The sequence below is a fragment of the Sinohyriopsis cumingii genome, chromosome 14 (genome assembly GCF_028554795.1).
Source record: "Sinohyriopsis cumingii isolate HCF-2022 chromosome 14, ASM2855479v2, whole genome shotgun sequence".
NCBI lineage: Eukaryota > Metazoa > Mollusca > Bivalvia > Unionida > Unionidae > Sinohyriopsis > Sinohyriopsis cumingii.
The window spans coordinates 9275105-9301676 of NC_142974.1; the positions used below are offsets into that span (position 1 = coordinate 9275105).

General features: G+C 33.3%; 1 protein-coding gene across 3 annotated transcripts in view; it reads left to right on the forward strand.

The window, feature by feature from the left end:
• The first annotated feature begins 1647 nt into the window (after positions 1 to 1647).
• Positions 1648 to 26572, forward strand: part of LOC149783192 (uncharacterized) — a 55444-nt gene continuing 30519 nt past the window's right edge. Inside the window, exons 1-2 of one of the 3 annotated variants that reach the window (XM_089931424.1) lie at positions 1648 to 1876; positions 18013 to 18158. In XM_089931424.1, the coding sequence (XP_089787550.1) occupies positions 18026 to 18158 (133 nt within the window). In that variant the 5' untranslated portion in view covers positions 1648 to 1876; positions 18013 to 18025. The remainder of the gene's footprint in view (positions 1877 to 18012; positions 18159 to 26572) is intronic. The other 2 variants (XM_089931422.1, XM_089931423.1) reach the window with 2 other exon arrangements.

Sequence of the window (26572 nt, forward strand, 5' to 3'; positions counted from 1 at the left end):
CAAAATTGTATTTCATTTTAAACTGCTTAGCTAAAGAATAAATTTTTTGCATTTCTCAAATTCGTAAAGATATTCCCCTTCATAGAAAGTTTCAAAAATACCAGTATATATCAGGTATGATTTTGTAGCATAACATTAACGAAAAATACATTCTGGATATATTTGACATTCGAAAGAAAAAGATTACCAGTCGACAGGATTTAGTTAGTGGCACTTTCAATTTGCCAATTTCAAAATAATAATAAAGTATTCATTCTATTTTATATGCTATGTTTACTCTTTGTTGTCTATTGTACAATATATATATATATATATATATATATATATATATATATATATATATATATATATATATATATATAACAAAGGTCATAACTTTTATTTTTTACAAATGTTCAATCCACCATTTTCTACATTTCTCTCACACACACGCAAATCCTCGTGCACGGAGTGAAGTAATGGAATATAAGACAAAAGTAGTGGAGGGACGTGTCTAATATATTTGGACGAGAAGCCCGTTTTAATTTATATTCTATTATTCCATAACAATTAAAGTGTATGATATATTTTCTGGAGCAAAATGAGTTTTGGGTCTATTTATAAGTTCATATTTAAATAACATTGAATCAAAACACTCACTGAGACAAATAGAGCGTTAGAAGTCTAGCTGTATTTAATTTTTTTAATATTAAGACATGAATTGATAACAATACCCTTAGCAAGGGACTATGAAATGAAACATATAAACAGCGTGTTAACATTGATGTCAACCTTGAGTCAAATGGCCAGCCGCATAACAACCACTGCACGTCAAATTGTGCAAGCACTACGAGTTTGTAAAGGAGTTCAATAAATATAATATAGTTTATAATCTCTGATTGCGATTATGTGTCATAAATTACAGCACTACAGTGCAATATAAATTCAATCCTAAAGATAAAGTAACAGTGCAAATGGTATGACAGTTCTATATATTATTGAGTCGCTAATAATTTAATTGGTTTGTCAGATTTATACAAGAGTCGTCGTAAACATTATTTGGATGGGATACAAGCACAATAGGTTGAATAATGTTTTATTAGTGCATGTACTCTTCTCCAACGACGTTTCTTAAGACAGTAGATTTTCCTGAATATTTATCATGCAGCGGTTTAATTTTAATTTTAAACGGAACAGAATATTTGTTTATTGAAGAGAATTTATTCTTCTTAAATCCCCACTGAGTGTTCTTAACTCTAATTTTGTCATATGACTCCCTTTATGAAAACAATCTCATCTGTGTTCGATGGGTGTATTTATGTGATGAGAGTTGAGGTTCAATATTCTAACGAAAATAAATAAATATACAAAGGACCGCAAGAAACTTCTTTATTCTCTTGTAGGATCTCTAATGTTACATAGAGTCAATATCTATGAACCCACCTACGCTTATGTTGAATGTGCACAAGTACCTACTCATGTACGGATGTTATATCTCTATTAATACAAACCTCAATCAACATATAAGAGATGATTTAAATTATCTGAGGTTGGATTGTTATGGATATCCATTATATATTAATGTATACTTATCACACGTTGGCAGTGAAAGATCTCATTCGTTACATTAAATGCAATGAGGCCTACAGTGCATGGAGAAAAACTTCCTGATTGTTCAGTGATCTTTGTCATTTTACAATCTACGCAATAAATATCAACCATGCTGAATAAAATGCAAGCTTGCTTATTCAAATATTGTACATGTATGAACCAGTCCAGAAAAGTTTCTCTGGTTCGTCATACTGGAAGTGCACAATTTAAATATATATTGTCGAATTGTTTCCAAGGACTGCGAGAAGGGATTGGCATCTTGTGTACGAGCCAAATCATAAAGCAGGTAATAAGTTTCCATTTTCTAACTCTGTACTTTTATATTCTAATTTGTTATCTTGTTTCTTGTTACTCATGATGCCTGTTAACCGTACTAGAATGGTTCTAAAGTTCGTTGTTGTTCATTTTATTTTGACGTTTGGGCATACTGTACTTTGTTTCGTTCGTTCCTCAAATTCCAATGAATTAATTGATGCCATAATGTGCAGCACAATTATTGATGTTGATTGAAACATCTCCGAAAATATGTGGAACAAATGCAGTTTAAAAACAACATGTATAACATCCTGATTTTGATCAAGATGAAAAGTAATCAAACTCGAATAAATTTTAATATAATAACGAGACGACTTAGACTTCAATCAAATTTAGTTAGACGAAAGAACAATATGCACGTCCCTTTAAACATCAGCTACGCATTGTCTCTTGAATTAAAAACGATATAAACTTTATCTTGTCACAAAATATTACCTAAGGTCAGTGGATATTGTACGTGGTTTTACAACAAATACAGTTATCATCTTGCAGTAGCAAATACAGTTATCATCTTGCAGTATCCAGATTTCTCAGAACTTTAATCTGATGTCCAGTGAAAGATATAATAAACATGAAACTAAATTGCACGTTCATTCTTTAAATAAAATTTTCGCCAGTGACATGCTTAAAAACAAGTGCGAAGAAAAAAAAAGTAGAGGAAATTGCATCATAATCCAGTGACGTCATGACTGCGTAGACTAAACTAGTATCAGAGTGGAAAATGAAAATATTTTACTCGGTAGACTGGTTGGAAATATCAATTGGTGATATTTATTAGCATTTAATTGGTACTGGTTTTCCCAAACAAATTAATCTTTTACAAATTTCATGAAACACTGTCGGAATAGCACATTATGTTACTTGTGCAAATGATATTGCATGCAAAAATAAAAACCTTGTTTTAAATTCGTTCGCAGCAAAGTCTAATATTTTATATGATCATTATCGGAGATATGATGCGATAAACTTGTTCATTTACACACAAGACTTGTATTATCAATACATGTAACACAATGGTACGGTCTAGAAACGAACCAATTTAGCCAGAATTCATAAATAACTACCTTTCCAAGCAAACATTGATATCAGGCATTGGTACTGTTGTGTTTCGGTTCAATCAGACAAACGGAGATGAGGGGCAACGAGGAGGTGGTTCATCCGTTGTAGAAACGTTAGTACCATTTTACTAAAATGTCTTACATACAGAACATATCTTAGCATTGCTAACGCTGCCGCTGTCACTATATTAATACTTGCGATACACTCATCATATTTCACCTAGCAGAAAGTTAGCAATAATTTTGCATTAATGCTTACAGTATTTTCTTTAAAATTTCACTCCAACTGCCTGAGCTTTTATATATTTTCACCTGTTTCAAACTTAATTCAGTACTAAATTTCTTCTTTTGGGCATGTTTCCTTGCTTATCCGCTTTCTATTCGTTTCTGATATTCATCAGGCCTAACTTAATTTTTTCCTCTACTTGCATTAAAAGACTTGGTTATTTAGTGGCTGAATCTATATTTCCTGGTTGTCCTTGAAAACGTGGTACTTCAAGCATGTATTTGAGTTCCACCTCCACCACAATAGCTAACACTCATTTTTTGCCTCGTTTTGTCCAGCCTTTTTGAAAACAAAATCTTATTTCCGGTCAGGCTTCAATGGCGCTGTGTGTGTGCATTCTTTTATATAAACTTGCTCAAAGATTTCAAGGACCTTGTTTACATTGTGTGTTAAACACGTCTTATATACTACATATTCAATTACAATGAAATGTATGATATTCAGTTTTCTTGATTGTAACGTTATTTTGATACTATTAAAGACATCGCTTTTATAAAATGGTTCGTCTCAGCCTATCACTTGACATAAAGAAACCTAAATCAGAATAAGTAAAATATGACAGACTTATTTATACAAATCAGCTTTCATCTCTCAATGCAGTCGCCTTTATATGCAAATGCGGTAGCTAATGGAAACTCAGTCACCCAATCAAAACGCCTAACGCATACCGCCTCGTGACGTAATTCCAATAACTCCACAAAGAAGAGTGTGGTACTGGCATGACACACCGAATATGACTAACCGAATCAGAATGCATTGAAAGAATGAATCATGTTAATCATTACAAGAATTAAGCATGTTAGTCTTAAAATCATTAATGAGATACATTGATACTGAACATAGTATGCATCAAGGTAACTAAATATCGTTATATAAAGATATTACCTGTTCAATGTGTTTCAAAAGGTACCCTGAAGTGTGACAAGCCTCCATAGCGTAACAGCCTTCGGTTACATAATATAGTCTTCAGTCTTCTCTCCATCACAAAACCTCACAAGTGAAGAATGTGTTTGCGTGACTTTATTAGACAATACGAGGAAATACGACTAATTATTCGTGATATGATGCACTGTATTTCATAACTATATACACATACTGGTAGTCCTTGCTACATTTCATGTAACCACTCGTGATTTTGAGAGAAGGGCTGTTTATAAGTCATGATAACTTGAAGTCCACCCTTCTGTGCTGTAATATTCGTAATACAATATGTTTGAAACTAGTTGCCTTGATGTCTGGATTTGGATAATGGATTGTTTCAAAATGGCCTTCGAAAACGTCTTTGTATAAGGCAAGAGCTTGGATTGAAATTCCTTAATCCTCAACTGATGTGACTTCATCAAACTATTTGATGCTTTACTATGCGAAATCAAAATAACAATATCACCTGACCTTGACCTTTGAAGAGAATCATCGGCTCCAAATAATTTATTTCAAATGATTGCAATGATCAACAATCTCGTCTAATTTAGATTATTAAACAATGTACATGTGAATTAAGAATTTAGATTTATCGTAGACAAGCACAGCAAAGCTAAACTTATATTTTACTGATCTGCGTTTTATTTTGTAACATGTGCCTAACTCTTCCGGATTAAATTGTGATTTTTTTCATATACACTTCGTTCTACTCTTTCAAATAATGGCTTAGCAATTACTGAGATGAACAGCTGCTATTCACTTATTTTAGACAAAATCGAGAGAGAGAGAGAGAGAGAGAGAGAGAGAAGAAAAACACTAGACAATCAAGTAACATTGATTTACATATAAATCATGGCCATATTACAGATCTGCCGAATATTGTACAAAAGTTGGACACAGCTAATATAGAATATTTTGAAAAGGGTGATAGTTTGAAGAACAACGTGACGGTAAAAATTAACAGCTATTCAATATGTTGCTACTGATTGAGTTGAGATGAAATCCGATCCAATGGAAAAAAAAATAACAACAGTAAAGAGAATGTGAATTGTTAACGCACATAATCAGAAGTATACCAATATAAGTCTTACAGCCAGCGATATTCACACAAAATATGTATTTGTAAACTGCATAACAATAATAATCGATAAGAAAAAGAAACGTTTAGATCATATTAGCCAAAACATGGTTGATAGTATCCGTAAGGTGCAAGCAGTTTTTAACTAAATATACAAACAACGAAACGTCCAAAAATAACTTAACTGTTTCCTAATAAGAGTCTGAATTAGGAAAAGTATGCTAAAACAATAAAGCATGTTACTCTATGGTTTTTATACCAAGAATACATAGTGGTATTAACTTACATTTTAATTTAATTTTACACAGCGTATTAACTTACATGTTAATTTATATTTAATTAAATGAACAGATATTGAAGATATTTTTATTGGTATCTGATCATGAATAACAGAAAGACTTGAACAGTAAAATGATTTTATGATCACAGGAATTGTTCCCTCAGAGATTCAAGATATTATCTAGTTCCCAATAGACATCTCCAACTTTAATATAAAGGCTTCATGTAAAAGGAGGAGAGCTTAATATTCAAAATAACTTTTTATTGAGGACCTACATTTTCTTTAGTGCAAGAGACACAAATATAAAAATTTGGTATTCATTTTGGATACAAAATGGGTTTATTATGTTGAATCTCAAACTATACATCCGGCACTAGTTTGCAATTATTTATTTCATTATGCTATGTCACATGTTGCTGAATAAATAATTGGCGTTACTAGGTGGTTCATAGTAATATGACGTTAAAAGAAACATGTAGACGTGTTCAGATAAATTCCAGTTTGTTTATTGAACCTTTAAACTAACTTACATTTTTTTTTCTATTCGACTCTTTGAGGGTAACGTGTATATTATTTCTAAGAAGACAATGTTGTTATAACTGTATTGACTCCACAAGCTAAAACATAAACAGTCAGAAACTGGAATACAATACGAAATTATATTTTAGCAAATCATTCAAATAAGGATCAATTACTTTCAAAGTGAAGTGCTGAATTATTAGTTCTTACTAGAACAAAATATGCAGAAGAAGTAATTGTTAGAGTAGCTATAGGTTTGTATCAAGCTGTTTTCGAAAGTCAAAGTAGGTCCAAGTTATTTCTTGTACTAGAGAAGATGAAGATGAAATTATACACCAGAGGCAAATAATAAGATAAAAGCTGAATAATTTATTAAACTAGCATAGGAAAGAAAAGGAAATATTCAGATCAATAAGTAAGAGAATACTGCTGGACAATTCATTAAGACTTTGCTCTATGCATTTTTAATAACCCATAGGATTTCCCTCTTGCAGCAACCATTTCAAAGCCAATACAATTTGAACTTAATGCTATATTTCTACCTTTTTATGATCAGTAAAATACAACTTCATATTTATTACATTTGCATTTATTAGATTTGTTGCTATTGTGAATGTTTAAACAGGTTTTAAAAGTAGTATTGACAAAGGCAAGACATTCTTTTAGCACAATAAATAATATGTATATCAAGGTGAAGTAAATAAATAACTCGCTGCAAGCAGAAAAGACAGCTCTTGAAATAAAATGGAAAAGCCATCAACTCTTAGTATTATACACAGACCTAGCAACAAGAGAACTGAGCAAACTTTTAACGATACCACTTCTAAAAATAAACCCAAATAGTCTGATTGCCACTGGTATTTTGTCTCTTTGTATTGGATATGAACGAACAGATGATGCTAACAATGTGTTGGCACCATTGTTTAGAATATGTGTGAACAAAATGTTTAAATTAGTGCAATCTAATGTAAAAGATGCTGGTACGTGTGCTATCCATTTTTCATGTTTTTTATATGTGAGTGTGCGTGCGAGGAAAGACTGTTGAAATATTATTTTAAATTCCCATGCTAGCAAATCATTTTTCACTCCCTCTGTGTTCTGTTCTTCCTTAGTTGTATCATTATTTATGTTGACGCTACTCAAACAACATAAGATCGAAATCACAACTACGGCATCGAAAATAGTCTCTTGTAGGCTTTTATTTCAAAACTTAATAGTCAAAAAGATATATACTGTGCTTATATTGATAGGAATTGCTACCGACGTTGATTTGAGAAGTACACATAAGTCAGTGCTACAAGCTTGAAGTCTTATATAATATAGCTTGAACACGACAATTGTCATCAACCTAGCCCGTCAATGTCAAAGCTACAAGCGTGTATCTTTAAAAAGTTTCAGATATTCAAGAAAGCATTTAAATGTCAGTAAGATCAGATATGTTTTTATCAGGTGTAACAGTATTTAAAGGAGCGTATCAAAATAATAACTTGTAGAGTGATTACTTGTGTAACGACTTCGTTGGTAATGCATCTCCATCCAGGGAGTAATTGTGGAACGACTATGTTTGCACTGCATCCGGCTGTGGAGTGACTAATTTTGGAAAGACTTCGTTGACACTGTATCTCTTTCGATAGAGTTACTAATTGTGGAACGACTATGTTTGCACTGCGTCCGGCTGTGGAGTGACTAATTTTGGAAAGACTTTGTTGACACTGCATCTCTTGATAGAGTTACTAACTGTGGACATAATAGTGGACATAATAAGCTTTCCTTACGTAGGCGTAGGTGTTTATGTTATAGACCCAAACAACGTTGTCATGTGCAATCTATAGTACTGATTAATTTTGGTGTTACTCGTGTAATTGCATGACTTGAATAACTTTGGATTAAGTAAACATTCCTGGTAAATTACGAATTGCTTATTCGCTTTGATCAATCATTTAGGTATTCCAGTCCAAACCTTCACTCAGCGTCTCGTTTGGGCTTTCCACAGTGGATGGTATTTAACTATGTGCGTGATAAGTTATTCAATCCTGTCAAACGACTATTGTGTGCTGTCGCTTATCTTTTGAAAGAAAAACATCCAACAGAGGATCAATTAACTTATAATATATATATATATATACTTAAAGCTCCTGTAGATTTAAGGCAAGACTCTAAAAACGAGTGTTGTACAAACGCCAGTCTCAGGAGAGATACAAAGATCAGCGTCTACAAAGCTGTGTACCGACCACCCTCCTATATGGCGCCGAATCCTGGGTCACCTACAGCAGCCACCTCCGCCTCATTTAACGCTTCCATCAGCGCTGCCTCCGCAACGTCCTCAATATCCAGTGGAGTGACTTCGTCACCAACACTGAAGTCCTCAAACAAGCAGGATTCACGCTCATGAAGATACAGTTACGCTGGGCAAGGCACGTGTCCAGCATGGAGGATCTTCGCTTGCAAAAGATCGCACTGTATGGTGATCTGTCCACTGGCCACTCTTCGAAAGAGATATAAAGACTCCTTGAAAAAGACCCTCACCACCTGTGTCATCGATCAGCGACAATGGGCATCACAAGAAGCTGACCGTAAACGCTTGCGACGTACAGTTCACCGGGCCACTGCCACCTTTCAACAAAAAGAGGGGCCAGCTGGGACGAAACACGATGGCGAAGAAAACACTGGAAACTATCGGCATCACCTGCCACAACCCAAACATTCACCTGCAACCTCTGTGGACGAACGTGCCTGTCACGTATTGGGCTGGTGAGATGAATACATTTTTCATTAAAAGGAAACCAGGCTTGCCGAGTTTCTTTTCTATGAAATATTTATACAACGAATGGTATATCATTGATACAGCGTACATACTATACATATATTTTATTTATGTCACACACAAATGCATATATTTGTCCTTTGTCACAGAATAAAGCATGAAATAACTTAGTTTCGCCTAAGAACGATTTGATTATTTTCTTCGTATATGCGTACAACGTTACCTAGGGTGCATACTTGTTTTTCAAGGTAAGCAACTGAATTAGCATGTATCTCATCTCTTGCGGCTATAGACACTAAAATCACGGTATGCACGGTTATTTTACCCTGATTAATATTCTATCTCTCCTGTAGATTTAAGGCAAGTTCTTTTCCAATTGACACACTGGTCTTTTGGATCAAGTGAAGGAGTGAACGTTTTCCATTTTTTGTTCTAAAGCCATGTGGCTGTATTTATGTATGTCTATATGTCTGTGCGTATGGTGGATCCAGGGTGGGTGTGACCAATACAAGTGTGGGCCCACCCAATTCAGGATAACTGTGTTCTGTATGTACGTATGTGTGTGCGGGTATATGAAGCTGTCTGTCTGGTAGCATCTGTGTTATATATATATATATATATATATATATATATATATATATATATATATATATATATATATATATATATATATATGGAAAATGAGGTAATCAGCAAGGCCATACAAAGTTGTGCGCATGGTGGATCCATGAAGGGTGTGTGCGGTCGACAAAAGTGTAGGTCAACCCAAGAATTCAGGAGAACTGTATGAATTGTCAGTGGACACATCTGCAAGTGTTTGCAAAATTTATTAATTATACGGCTGTATAAATGACGGAGTCATAAGATTGTTTCAACTGATTATTGTTTTAATTGAGTACAATTAAGTCATTTTGATTATATGAGATTATTTGAATCTTACTTTCATCACGTAAGATTATGTGAATCTCACTTTCATTCCATGAGATTATGTGAATCTCACTTTCATTCCATGAAATTATGTGAATCTCACTTTCATTCCATGAGATTATGTGAATCTCACGTTCGTTCCATGAGAGATTATTTTAATCTTATTTTCATCACGTGAGATTATATTTTATAGATATATATTAAAATTAATATAAGAAGTTGTCGCAAGAAATTAACCAAAAGCCCAAACAAGCAACTGTTACGTTTCATTTACCTACTGGCTATTTGACTTCCGCCAAAGTTCAAGGCTCCACGCTAAACGTTAGTTATCCAGTATTAAGAATCTGAGTTTAGGGACAGTTATATTCCGAATGACCATTGAGAACATGACTACGAAGGTTTGGCTTTTCCACTTTAGTATTTACTTGTTTACTCATGCTTCTTTATTGCTATGCTCATTACTGCAAAAATCGTTCGTTAGATGCGTACTGCCTGCATCGACATGCAAATTTAAGACAATGTTTCCGTCTTACTAGTAGACTGGTCTTAAGTCTATGGCAAAGTTAAATATGCATTTAGTGAAACAATACTTATCTGCAGCCTAAATTAAATATTTTTTTCAGTTGTAAGTACTATTGATTAATATTTTTATGAAAGCAAATGTTTGCAGTTGGATTGTTCTAAATATATGCTGCTGTGTAATATCTTATTGATTTGTAATTAACCTCCATGCAGGCAACCCATGTGTGTGAGAAAGGTGTTTGTCTTGAATTTCCATTGTATGATACAGCAACAACATGTTTAATGTTACGTTAAAACGAACAACAACATTAAATACCTTCAGTCAGTGGTGGACTAGAGATTTCCAACCTTGAAGTATGTAATTTATTCAGCGTTCTCTACTGCTCGTCTTCAGTTATACATTGAAGAGCCAGCATTGTCTTCACGAACTACCGTGCTTGATTTGGGATGGAACGATACAATATATTGCCTCCATCCGAAACATTTGGAAAATCACAAGAAAAATGTTCAACAAGACCGGGAGACTTAATCTGCATATACATACCAATATGCCATCATAATTGCATTTACTTACATTTAATTAGTTTTGTGGCATTTGCTGACGCACCAACCTGTGTGCAGATGTACGGATGGATAGACAAACGGATAGGATTAAAATCAGGTTACACCTACTGTATACAAAGGAATATACACTTCACCATTTCATGTCATAAATCTTATTATGTATTGATTACTGCAATGTTTGATTACCACGGATGGGTTGGACAATATCGCTGCAACATATTTCATCTTGAAATGCAAATTGTTATTTTTTAATCTGTTGTTTAGCTTCCTTACCAAGAAAGTACGATATGTTAAGCGAAATTCCCTAGCATAACTTGCCCCTCGATGAACACCAAGATATTGAGTTGTAGGTACAAATTTACTCGTTAGGTTTTGAAACAGCGAATCCTATCACCCCTCCTCTGTCAGTCTACTTTTTTCTGCCATACAGAAAACCGCTGTTCCTGATAAAAAACCATATTTCCATCCTGTAATTATCATGATACCGTGACGTACATACTTGTTACACGAAACTGTGGTCATTTTTGCAAACCTTTGGTACCTCTATAATTTTAGTGGTATGTGCTATTTGTATGAATCGTTATGCAGGTACGCCTGCATCATGGTAGTGCAACGATTTTGCTATGTCTCCAATATTTGTATGTCTATATGATTGGTTGTCGTTGTTAGTATTTTTCACTGCCGGCATTGTGTGCATAAGACCAATTTCGTTCTTGAAACCATCAGATAGCGGGAAATTTCTTAGCTTAATCTCAGTTACATCACATTTCAAGAATTGCTTTCTTTCTAAGTGATACATGTTTTAATCAGCCGTTTCTATGTCAAAAGTATCCCAAGTGTTTAAGCAAGTACTTTGCTTAGTTTGCATTGGGCTATCAATGTTACACAAAATTGTAAACACCGCAGTAAGTTATGCATGAACTGACGACCATCAGTCATTGTCATGTAAGCTTGTACTCCTTGCTTATCTTAAGTTATCATCGATAACTCCCCCTCCCAATGCCCACAGATTCATATATATATATATATATATATATATATATATATATATATATATATATATATATATATATATATATATATATATATATATATATACATATATCAACGGAGATCAGGTTAAGTGCACAATAACCAAAGTCAATCCAAGTTCATAGTTCCTAGAAAATGAAAAACTGGGATGAATGGTCTTGCTTTGAAACTGATCCAGGCAAAACATCCTATCGTTGACGAATCTATGGTATAAAACTTTATGATAAATTACACACACTGATTTAAATTAAGCATTGAACGTGCGTGTGAGCATTGATCTTGGAAATGTGAAAAAGATAAATGGCAGCTTTCATGGTCATATTAAAAAGGTAATTTTCTCCATCGTTCTTTCCTTAAAATGGCTATTTGGTTTAGTCTACAAAATAGCTGTCTGGTATATTCTGGAAATGTCTGGTATATTCTGGAAATGGCTGTCTGGTATATTCTGGAAATGTAGATCTGGTATATTCTGTCAATGGCTGTCTGGTATATTCTGTAAATGGCTGTCTGGTATATTCTGTAAATGTAGATCTGGTATATCATGTGAATGGCTGTCTGGTATATTCAGTAAATGGCGGTCTGGTAAATTATGTACATGTATGTCTGGTATATTCTGTAAATGGTTGTCTGGTATATTCTGTAAATGGTTGTCTGGTATATTCTGTAAATGGCTGTCTGGTATATTCTGTAAATGGCTGTCTGGTATATTCTGTAAATACATATCTGCTATAACATGCAACTGTATTTCTCGTATATTCTGTAAATATCTGTCTGGTATGTTCTGTAAATGTCTGTCTGGTATATTCTGTAAATGGCTGTCTGGTATATTCTGTAAATGTCTGTCTGGTATATTCTGTAAATGGCTGTCTGGTATATTCAGGAAACGGCTGTTTGGTATATTCAGTAAATGGCTGTCTGGTATATTCTGTAAATGGCTGTTTGGTATATTCTGTAAATGACTGCTATATTCTGTAAATGTCTGTCTGGTATATTATGTAAATGTATATCTGGCATATTCTGTAAATGGCTGTCTGGTATATTCTGTAAATGGCTGTCTAGTATATTATGTAAATGTAGATCTGGTATATTCTGTAAATGGTTATCTGGTATATTCAGTAAATGGCAGTCTCGTAAATTATATACATGTATGTCTGGTATATTCTGTAAATGTGTATCTGCTATATTATGCAACTGTATATCTCGTATATTCTGTAAATGTCTGGTATATTCTGTAAATGGCTGTCTGGTATATTCCGTAAATGGCTCTCTGGTATATTCAGTAAATGGTTGTCTGGTATTTTCAGTAAATGCTGTCAGCTGTCTGGTATATTCAGTAAATGGCTGTCTGGTATATTCAGTAAATGGCTGTCTGGTATATTCTGTAAATGTAGATCTGGTATATTCTGTAAACGGCTGCCTGGTATATTCTGTAAATGTATATCTGCTATATTATGCAACTGTATATCTCGAATATTCTGTAAATGTATATATGGTATATTCTCTAAATGTATGTCTGGTATATTCTGAAAATAGCTGTTTGGTATATTCTGTAAATGGCTGCCTGGTATATTCTGTAAATGTAGATCTGGTATATTGTGTAAATGTCTGTCTGGTATATTCTGAAAATGGCTGTGTGGTATATTCTGTAAATGGCTGTCTATATATTCTGCACATCTTTTTCTGGCATATTCTGTACATTGCTCTGTTATATTCTGTAAATATCTCTCTGGTATATTTTGTTAATGCCTCCCTGTTATATTCTGTTCAATGACTAACTGATTTTTCTGCAAATGGCTCTCTGGTATATTATGTAAATGTATGACTGGTATATTCTGTAAATATCTGTTGGTATATTCTGTAAATGGCTGTCTGGTATATCCTGTAAATTTATGTCTGGTATTTTCAGTAAATGTAGATCTCGTATATTCTGTAAATGTCTGTCTGGTATATTCTGTAAATGTCTGTCTGGTATATTCTGTAAATGGCTGTCTGGTATATTCTGTTAATGTCTGTCTGGTGTATTCTATAAATTGCTGTGTGGTATATTCTGTAAATGGTTGTGTGGTAAATTATGTATAATGACTATCTGGTATATTTTGTAAATGGCTGTCTCGTATATTCTGTAAATTGCTGTGTGGTATATTCTGAAAATGACTGTCTGGTATATTTTGTAAATTGCTGTGTGGTATATTCTGAAAATGGCTGTGTGGTATATTCTGTAAATGGCTGTATGGTAAATTATGTAAATTTTGTAAATGGCTGTCTGGTATATTCTGTAAATTGCTGTGTGGTATATTCTGAAAATGGCTGTCTGGTATATTCTGTAAATTGCTGTGTGGCATGTTCTGTAAATTGCTGTGTGGTAAAATATGTACAATGACTATCTGGTATATTCTGTAAATTGCTGTGTGGTATATTCTGAAAATGGCTGTGTGGTACATTCTGTAAATGGCTGTATGGTAAATTATGAACAATGACTATCTGGTATATTTTGTAAATGGCTGTCTGGTATATTCTGTACATGTTTTTCTGGGATATTCTGTAAATTGCTCTCTGTTCTATTCTGTAAATGTCTCTCTCTTATATTCTGTAAATTCTCTGTTATATTCTGTAAATATCTCTCTGGTACATTTTGTTAATGTCTCTCTGTTATATTCTGTACAATGACTATCTGCTATAATCTGTAAATGGCTGTCTGGCATATTCTGTAAATGGATGTCTGGTATATTCTGTAAAATTCTGTCTGGTAAATTTTGTACAATGACTATCTGGTATATTCTATAAATGGCTGCATGGCATATTTTGTAAATGGTTGTCTGCTATATCCCGTAAATGGCTGTCTGGTAAATTCTGTAAAAGTCTCTCTGGTATATTCTGTAAATGGCCGTCTGGTATATTCTGTAAATGGCTGTTTGGTATATTACGTAAATGGACGTCTGGTATATTCTGTAAAAGTTTGGCTGGTATATTCTGTAAATTGCTGTCTGGTATATTCTGTACATGTCTCACCGGTATATTCTGTACAAGGACTGTCTGGTATATTCTGTAAATGGCTGTCTGCTGTATTTTGTAAACTGACATCTTGCATTTTCGGCAAGCATAAACATCATTTTTAAAGCCTCGGGTTCTCAATACGGGCGTCAAAAATTGATATTAGCTTTGTATTTTAAATCATGGATATGACCTTTGATGTAAACGTTTATATACCATAAGGTTTTACTGGCATATATTATCTGCATTTGAAATTAGGCACACATAATAAGTGAAAATTAATAGACATTAATGACACTTACAGGATATAAATGTAATGAATTTGCCCTTTGTTCATGGATATTAAATTATTTTATGGGCCATGCCACACCTTCATTTGCCCTTACTCAGTGTGTCAGAGAAACGAATGGCTTTCCCATTTAAATTCCATTTAAATTTACTGGGAGGAGATATGTGTTCTCTATTTCTTCTCTCATTTTTTGTTTGTTGGTGTAGCTGTAAAACTAATGTCCCCACTTGCCTTGCCATGTACACTGCATTTCAAGAGCCGTAAATATTTGACATAACTTTCTTTTTTCTGTCTCTCCATCGATCTTTATATTTCAAAGCAAATCTTTGCAAGTTTAAATGGTATTTATATATGTTCAGCATGGAATTATTATCAGGTCTTAAACATCGGTAGAAACTTGAACAACCATAAGTTAGAGAGATTATTGCATTATTTATGTAAGATTTATTGCTGTCTACTGTGTCAGCAGTTCAGTGCGACCACCACAGAGCAATAAAAGAATTATTGTTTTCAGTTGGTAAATATTGGACGAAATGACAAGTGCTACCTGGTTATAATGCACTCTACAAATATACTTTCGTCCTTCCACTAGCTGTGATAGATAATTATACTCTATCAATATTAGAAATTCACATGTAACTACACGCAAGTTAAAGATACCATACACAAGAGTAAATACTTACAGAACGTTAACGATATGAATGACCGTTGATACATCAACTTCGAATGAAAATAAAAAACTGCATTAAGCTTTTAATTCATCCAACCTGGAAACATATAACAATGTCTTATGTATCTACTTCCCATTCATATACCAATTACTAATAAAGAGCCTACTGCAAAAATATTATTAAGCAAATACTCGTAACTGAAACTCCTTTAGCCAGCAGATCAATCTAATCTTCCAGCTCTTTACAACACGTAATAATCTTTCCACACGTTTCTGGCGCAGTCTAGCAGTGCGCCATGAGTCAGTTGGAACACATACGCGGGTTGTACAACATAATATATCCCATTTCAAATTTTCATAACTTTAAGAACTTCCGTTAAAATTCATAAATAGTTACCCACCCAAATGTGTACTGTTTCGCATGGCTTTACTACAGCTTAATGCCAATTAGGTATGGACTATAATGTCTGCTCTGGCCCATTGAATCTTTACAGTGCTAACATCTCTATGTGTAAGTAGCATGAACCAGAGCATGTGATTTTTATAAATTATGCATCGTTTGGGCTTTTTTATATCATTAAGCTTTTTAAGTAAAAAGCAATACAAAATTCAACCTGATCAGACTGTGTGAATATTATTCGCTTTGATCTTGAGTGTCTAAAAGAATCATTGCACATCTAATAAAATTATTTAGTAACTAGCGTCAAAATTCAGCGATTGATGTTCCTGCTGTTAAGATATCTAGCTAATACTTCCCTCGGTATAAAAAAAAATTTAATTACCAAGTAAGCCATCATACGCAATAGATATTTGTCCTTATTTGTTCTGCAATAGTTCAAATATAATTACTAGTCTGAATCAATTACGTTGCAATAAAATAGCTTTCAAATTGCAAAGCTATTTTGCATATAAACGTGCCTTTCACAATCCTCCATGCATCGGCCTACAAACCTGTCATAACAAAATATATGTAGTATTCACTACAAATCAGTATTCAAACTCTTACATCGTCAAAGGCGACACTTCAGAAGATGTGTATTAAAACAGCTAAATCAATTGCAAGGTTTCAACTTTCGAGACGTCAAATAAACTGCCATTGTCAAAGCAATCATATTCTTTGCAAGAAACAAATTATTATTGAGAGGACATTGCAGACGATGTTGGAGAGCAAAACAAGGTAGACCTTCATACGAAACTGTCGAGAACTTCCTTGCTAATTGCAATAAACTGTCAAAATAGAGAAAACGTTATAATAGTTTTCAAAAGGACTTCACCAAATGGATACAATAGACATGCATACATCTAATTAAAATGTTTATCAAACAGATAATTATGTTATGAATTGGTATTTTTGATGTTATCAAGACCAAATCATGGCCAGACAAAGCAACAATGTAAAATACACATGGGTACTAAAAGAGAGATAAACAATTGGTTTCTTTCTTAATGACCTCATGTGCGACGACCTTTATTGCATTAAATATGACACAATGTAAAACATCGCACGACCTATTACTTTTCAGTTAAATACAAATCACGTATATATTTTTCTTCTATTTACCCTTTGCTTAAGGTACGCAATGAAATTGTATTATTTCTACACGTGACCAAGATTTATGTGGGCCGGTTGGAAATTGTAAATTTGAGCATCATAGAAAGTTTTAATCAATCAGAACGTTTACCTTTCTTATTTACAAATGCTTAAAAATGAACTCGAATTTAAACTGTTACTAATTTAAGATACCTCAAGGTAACTGTTGATATTACGTTATAATTACCTCAATCACGACACAAATATTAGCAGTGTAAGGGATGGACTGGAACTTAAACAGATTAAATTGTTTAATTCAAAGGTTAAAAGTGTAACATTATAATTTAGAGAAGCAGATGCATGGGTTTTTATATCGTTCAATATTAGCCTAACAGGATTTTTATGTCGTCCAGTATTATCCCAACTTCTATTATTTATACCAACGATATATTTTTTAATATATAGCTGGATATTCATCCGCCATAATGATATGGAGAATCACTACGGTTGCCTCCGATATCCTTTCAGAGCTACATAAGTATTGGAATCGCATTGAAAAGTGACGAGGACGTCGCTACTGAAGTAGTTGCATGTTAAACTGACACGTCTATATTCCTCATTTGAGAAAATGTCTGACAAACTTAAGCAACGTGAATCGAATGCATCTTTTCACAGATCTAGCTTAAAGATGGAGAAAGACCTTTTTCGTACAAAATGGATTGGGAAGGATTTCTACGTTATAAGGGATAATTTCCAGACTCTTCATGACATCACCGTGTCTATAAAAGAAGCTGGTCTAGAGGAGTGTGGGCTAATATTCGGTGAGTATGACAAAAAGAATAAACTCCTTTCCAACATTCACCATGACGCAAATAATTAAAACGAAATAAAATGATATTTATGGTATTACCTTTAATAGTTCCTGCCTGTGGCATCATCTGGCCGTCAAAAGCTTGCGAAGTCACTAGCACTGTTAATCAGCCAGAAGTCATGATGTTAATTACCTTTAATGGGAATATATACTGATAGAAATCAATGAATCGATACATTTCAAAAATATACGTTTTTCCACAATTTTACCTACTTCATTTGACCTCTATTTTGCAATCCGATTTGTCAAAATACGACGTGGACATACTGCAATTCATCGTGATCAGGCAATTGTTGAAAGATTTAATCGAACACTCGCTGAGCGGTTATTTGGATATCAATACGCGAAGGAATTTATTCAAGATAAAAGCTCTCGCGAATGGGTGGCAAGATTACAAATGTGATAACTGCATTAAATAATGAGATTATTCGAACAACCAACATGAAACCTATTCATGCAATTTCAAGAAAACATATACCAATACAACAACGTGATTTTTCAAGACAACCAGTATGAGGTAATACCACTGTCAGGTATTTATATGAACCCAGTGAACTTGAAGGTGGCAAAAAAAGAGCGACTGATCCTATATGGAGTATTACGACGCACATGATATCTAGCGTAACAAGATCCACTGGTAGACCAGCAATCTACAGACTTTATTCAACTGCTCCTCAACGTGGATTTGTACGTGAACAATTACAAATAATTCCCGAATACACACAATTACCATCCAAATCACTTAACTAGCACCTCTAGGTCGATTACACTCAAGACAGGTCAACATGATATTTTCTCGGGTATGACCAAGATTGTTATTTTTTCTATCTGCGGTAAATTGTCTTGAATCATTTTTCAGATACCGCCTTAACATTATACAATTACAACTTGCACAATGATTATTCTTTTGTTGTTTCAGCGTGTTAATATATTCAGTATCAAGATCAAAATGGAGTTTGTTTGTTTTTTGTCACTTTGTTTATAACCAGAGAATTTTTTTCTTATTATATCACCGTCGAGGTCATTACTGATCACTGACGAGTCCATGACGATTCTCTGCAGTTGAGATATTTTTCTATCTCGAGACACTGCAAGATAAACCAAGTTCAACCATTCGATACGATCATCAACGATCCAAGCAACTGTATCAGTAATAGTTGATCCTTGAGATGAATGAATCGTCATCGCGTATCCAAACGTCCACGGGGATTTATCAGCGCATAGAGCATCTTCAACGAAATCAATATCAACTCCGACAATATCATTCAACACAAGATTCTGTTTCCCCTGTCCTGGTATATCAACGTCAATATTTTGCCGTCGCGTATCTGATGGTCGATAACATAACGGAACTGGCAACGTTGGAAATTTCTCTCGTTGTAACTGAAACAACTCCCGTTGAAGTGTATCACGAACTATCTTTCTACTTGCAACTATCAAATCGTTTGGTCTCCACGTTTGTAAAAAGTCGTTCATTGTTGTGTTTCTGAAATTATCTCTCGCATTACTTCACATTGAATTTTATTCGGTTGTAGTCTGATTAATTTTTTAAATTCCTTTAATTTTACATCAAGTGCTCTATGATCTTCAGTTATTTCTTCATAGTAGTCAACGAAATTTTTCAGCCAATCATGTGGAGATGGTCCATCTATAGGTGGTGGTTGACCGTGATCGGTGCACATTATCACAACAGTATTTCTTGTTAATAACCAATCGAGAAATATTTTTACTCTTTCCAAGGACACAGTACATATTTCATCCCAAACGATAATCCTCGGAATACATTTTTCTCCCATTCGATCAGGAGTCCATACATCATCTTTGTACCTAAAAATGTATGATAAATACATGATTGTACTCCTAGTTGTTTCATTTCTCGCGCAAGTCTGTGTGTAGGTGTTAGCACGGTCATATCTGAATTTTGAAATTGTTCGATCGCTCGAGTGGTTTTACCAGAACCTGCAGGTCCGTTTAGATAAACCGTTTCATTTCTGATTATTGGATCATATACCGACAGTGCAGACGATATCTGATTATTTCTACCTGATTTTATCAGGTTAATATCTTTAACCGCAACATCAACGGATTCGGAATAATTAAGGATATTTTCTTCTTTTATTCACCACGAACCCCACGATGCACAAGTGTCTATATTTAATATTTCTAACAGTCCTGAATATTTTTTATTGATATAAAACGAATCTGTAGCGACTCTGACAGCAAACTTAGAAACCTTATTTATCATCGATAATAAATTTATCGAAACGTACGCTAACATTGATGATCTTAAATGAGTATATTGAGGTGACTCACCGTCCATATAGCTCACAATTGTACCTAATTTAGTTCCATTTGGCATGAAAGCTATTTCTCGATTTATAAACGTGATTTTATTCGTTGTATTAGCGACTATAAAATCTAACTCAGCATCATCCATGATCAATCTTCTACAATGTCGTTTATGATCATATAATCCTCCTTGGGTGAACTTGCGAATTATTTTTCTGCCAAGATCTTTTTCGATTTTATTCTCGTAATCTGTTTTATGGGGGTTTTCATCATCGGAATATTCCTTTTGTTGTGGTAACCAAACTTCGGTTTGTTTTCGATATGATATAATTGCTTCACTTACAATCAGCGATATTAATATTGCACAATCAAGCATATACCGTAATAGTACTATTGGTGCCCACATTTTTTTCTGAAAAATGCCTACCAAACCAAACATAATAGATCGTATGAAGATCTTTAGCAAACTCGAATGATTCGACACAAGCAAATCCAGTCAGGTCAAAATCCGGTAATGATCCATTTAGCGATACTCGCGTCATTTCGTGTGTCGGATGACCAAATCTTTTAAAATATACAGAATAATCTCCGTATCCAAGAAAACTTCCCGGATAACATGCAACCATATCAACTGAAATAACATCTTTATGATCGTATTTAGTATTCCATAGTCCACCGTGCCCGTATTCGACACAACTCGATATAATATCATCAAGAAAATCAAATCTAGTTGGTTTACACGAATTTTTCTTTCTAGCAAAATGAGCCGCAACTGACGGAACAGTAAAACAATTGCTCAATAGTTCGTCAGTATCATCAGTATATTGCAGTGCAAGATTTTTCATTTTCTCGTGAAGAAGATCTGTTCGATAAATAACACCATTCAGTCTTACAAATTAATCAAATTTACTTTTATTTCCATATCTGATTCGTCGTTTTCAGAAATTTGAAACAACCATGCTGACACAGGATCGTTTTTACTTATTTCTTTAATAAAATCAAACATATCTCCGCGGTAAAATTTAACAGTTCGATCTCGTGGAAATATTGTTACTTCGTTAGTCCACGCGTGTGCGATATGATCAATAATTGTAATCAAAGCTCCTTTTGATTTATATTTTGATTCATACAAAATCTCTCCTGTTATAGTCGCTACGGTTATTGCGAATTTTAATATTTTTCTAACTCAGCGACATCTTTAATAGACGCTCCGGTATATTTAACCATTTCTCCCCATTCTTTTATTATTTTATGTTCTGTTACTCGTTCAGGTACACAGTTTATTTTTGAAAATTTCATCGGCTTTTGATTATCAACGCTGGGTTTTTCATTCATCGGATAGATTCCATAAATAATTGCTGTTACATGGTATGCTCGTTCATAAAACGGTTTGTCAATACCAGTTAATAGACCTGGTTTGGAATCTTTACTTAGTACGACAGTTTTTTATTAGCGTGAACACGATCATATTTGTCACGGATAATCCAATCATCTGTTTCTGTTAGCACGACAAATTTTATTCTGAAAAGATATTTGCGATTATCAAGGTAGTTAACGATAATTGCTGCTCGTTTGTGGTTCATCGTAGCGTCGACGATATCTTTGTTGCCTATAATCTTGAACGTTGACCAGACATGAGATGAACCATCTGCGTGAAATTCTTTCTTGGCGTCGTGAATTTTATTATTCAAACTTTAATTTTTCGGATCAACCAGATCTTGCATCTGTAGGTCAGGAGATATTCTGTCGAGATTAAATTTAGCTGCTTTCCAAGGCTTTATTCGGGACAATCTATCGAATTCGCTCATATTATATTTCAAAGAAATATTTAAATTAAAATATTACATATACAATGTCTCGATGCAAATGGTTGATGATCGGTTCTTTGACTCCTTGTAATAAATCCTGTAAAAAGGAATTCTAAGGACAACACTTGCAGAGCGTTCGTAGAGGTTGTTTAGGGCCAATGCTGTGTCTGCGACTTGGTTTTGAGGAGAAAAACGCAGTTGTGTGGAAATTGTGGTGGAAAAAATATCGCGAGCTTAAAAGATATTATGATAAAACAATAACAGTAACAACGCGATAAAATCCATGGAGGATTATCTAACTAAGTTTTCAGACAAATTATGATTTAAACAAATTATATAAGTATATAAATGAACCACGAGTTTGTGAAACATCCTACAATGACAAACTACGAATCAAATCGTGATGGTCTGAATAGAAATTGCAGGTTGAAGAGACCAGTTGGCGTTGTTAACAATCATGGTTATCTTAAATTTGGTGTTTGGGGTAAGAAAAAATTATTTCTGTCACCGATTCACATACGAGTGTTTCTTGGGGTTGATCAAAGACGGTTTCGTGATCGATCATATTGATATAAACAAACTTAATAATAATTTAACCAATCTTCAGGCTATCACACAAAGTGAGAATTCTGCACGAGGAGGGACTGGTAAGTACATAAAGATTCCTAGAGCAATTAAAACCTTCAATAGAGAGATTATCGAAGAGAAAATTTTTCAATCAATCAATTTTGCTGCGAAATACTTTGATATTCATCCGTATTCAGTACAAAAAGTAGCGGAAAATTTATACAAATCCGCTTTCTCAAAAAAATATAAACAAACAATTATTTTCTATTATTGTTAATCAGATAAACTATCATCTTTAGCAAGTAATTACCTCGAATTATATTTATTAGCTATTTATTTAATTGATTAATTTTTTTTTTGGTCAGAAATTCCCACTCACATACTACTGATTTTTTTCGACTTGATCGAAGGGAGATAATTCTGTAAAAATATATTTCTCCGTAGATTGTGATTTTTATGTTCATAATTAGTTAATTAACCATCTACGTCGTAATTAATATCAATAGTGTAACATAATTATACTCGTAAAAGGATTTTTGTGGTTCCTAACTTACAAAATAGAAAAATAACATGGTTACATCGTACAATATAGCAAGTTATTTTCAGATCTGTTCAGAACACGTTGTTTTAATGCAGAAATATTTACAATCTATACAGAAACCGCTGTTTTAATACAGAAATATTTTACAATCTATTCAGAAACCGCTGTTTTGGTGCAGATATTTTACAATTTATTCATAAAGGGTTGTTTTAATGCAGAAATATTTACAATCTATTCAGAAACCGTTGTTTTAATGCAGAAATATATATAACTTATAATCTATTCAGAAACCATAACTACATACTAATTTCTGAAACGTATGTATATCAAATGCTCTCGTAGCTCATTGCGAACGCGTCGAACTATTAAAAATTAAAAGAAAAAAACGCGTCGAAGTATGAAACTCGAGGTCTGGCGATGGAGTCCCATAACTGACAACTGTCGGTGGTTACGCTTATTTGCAATTTGTATAATTAATTGGGGGCTCCGCTTAAAACCTCGAAACTCAACAGAAAAAACACCCTCCCACCACGTCACCAGTGGTGGATACATGTTTTGAATCAGCCACGGGCTGATTATTAGCAGGGTGTCAAAATCTGTTGAGTGTAGAGAAGGTCCCGTATATGTTGTGCCGTCCTTGTAAATATGTAAATACTACATGTTGTGTCGAACTTGTAATTATGTAAATACAATTATGTAAAAATGTAAATACAATCATGTAAATATGTAAATTCAATGCTGTAAATATGCTTCTACATGTACTGTGCCGTCCCTAGAATTAACTTAATTAAGGGTGTATGTTGTACCGTCCTTCATTCATTCATTCATTATACATCATGTGCTGTCCTTGAAACACGCCCTCTTCAACTCGCTAGAACACTCGACTAGGGGTTCATAAGGGGATTATATGTTGTGTCGTCATTCATTCATTCATCATATACGTTGTGCTGTCCTTGAAACATCCTCCTGAGTCTGTTGGAACACTCGACTAGAGGTTCACATGGGGATATATTTTTTCTTTTAAATATATATATACTAAATAATGAACCATGAAAATATCAATGATGTAATTGTTGCTATTAAAAACTTAGAAAAAGACGGTATTAATATATCTGACGAACTGAATCCTGAAAAGATTATTTCCGATTTTGATATTTTTGAATAACGTAAAATTGATGGTCGTTTAACACTGTCGTTTGAATACAAGTTTATAAAACGAATTCAGGCGGCGATATTCTAATTACTAGCTGCAGTAAAAGATGATCAGGTCAAGGAATTCATCCCTCTCTCTGCCGAAGTAGAAAAAATTAGATTTGGTTTATCTCGTGAATACGAGGCAAAGAAATCGATTAATGCTCGTGTAAGACGATTAAGAAAAATTATGGTATATCGTGAAACGATCCAAAGTAACTTTGCTACCGAACATGAGTACGTGTAATATTTTATTATTATTCTCAAATATTCTTTAATTCTGAAATATTTTATTTTTCTGAAATATTTTACGTTTTATTTTTCTTAAATATTTTATTTATTCTGAAATATTTTATATTTTATTTTTCTTAAATATTTTATATTTTATTATTCTGAAATATTTTTTTCTCCATAAAATCTGATCTATTTGTCTACTGTTGAGTACCACCCACCCCATCAGAATTAACAAACTGATCGATTTGTATAATTTTGAGTACCAACCACCCCATCAGAATTAACAAACTGATCGATTTGTATACTTGTAAGTACCAACCACCCATCAATTTCAGAACAATAATACGATATTTCTGATAAAATAAAATATTTCTGATCAAAAAAATTTATTTCAGAATAATAATAAGATTTTTTTGTGCAAAATTCATTGATTTTGTTAATTTTGAGTACCAACCACCCCATCAGAATTACAAAATTGATTGAGTTTGTTAATTTTGAGTACCAACCACCTCATCAATTTCAGATTTAAAAAAATATTTCAGAATAATAATAAGATATTTTTGAGGTATTTTTTGCAAAACCGATTGATTTGTATAATTTTGACTTCCTAACTACCCATCAGACTTAACAAACTGATCGATTAGTATAATTTTGAGTACCATCTACCCCATCAGAATTACAAAATTGATTGATTTTGTTAATTTTGACTACCTAACTACGGAACAATTTCAGAACAATAATAAGATATTTCTGATAAAATAAAATATTTCTGATAAAAATAAAATATTTCAGAATAAATAAAATATTTCAGAATAAACAAAATATTTCAGAATAACAATAAATATTTCTGATAAAATAAAATATTTCTGATAAAATAAATATTTCAGAATAAATATAATATTTTTGATAAAAATAAAATATTTCAGAATAATAATGAAATATTTCAAAATAAATAAAATATTTCTGATAAAAAAAATATTTCTGATAAAAAATAAAATATTTCAGAATAAATAAATATTTCTGATAAAATAAAATATTTCCAATCAAAGATCATTACGATAAAAATCAACGATTTTACATACAAATTCACAATTAATTTCTCTCCCCGTAGGTCAGTTAAGCGTTTGAGGTGGTCAGTGAACTTAAAATTTATTCGTGTAAACATATTAGTATGACACCGCAGATAAACAGCATTAGTTGGTTCTTGCAGGTTTAAACTTCCTGGGGAAACTTGTGGTGTGAACGTGTATAAGATATATCCTTGCTGAGCCTGACTTGATTTTCCAAGATCTATTTGATAACCGCCATCGATCACATCACAAACTAGATTAACCGCGATTGTCGATGTTATATTAACTATTCCGGGAGATATATGTCTACCGCCTCCGTGTGGATCATTATTGTCTGTAAGAACAACAGGAGGTGGAGCTATTTTACTCCATGATTAGACGATTTTAGGAAAGTTTCTCGTGATAAGATCATTAAGTGATTTTCTTAATTCAGTTGTGTCAAATTTTGGTATTGTAAATTTTAATATTTCCTCGGTGGTATTTTATAATGACTAGTAAATAAATCATTAAAAGAATAATTTAATCTTAAATCTGTTACTTTACCATCATATACAATTCTTGTGACTGATCTATTAACCGCGTATTCATTAGCAACATGAAGATCTGATATAACCTTATTCAAAGGTTGTATCGACGCAATGATTTGTTGTTTTACATCGTCGTT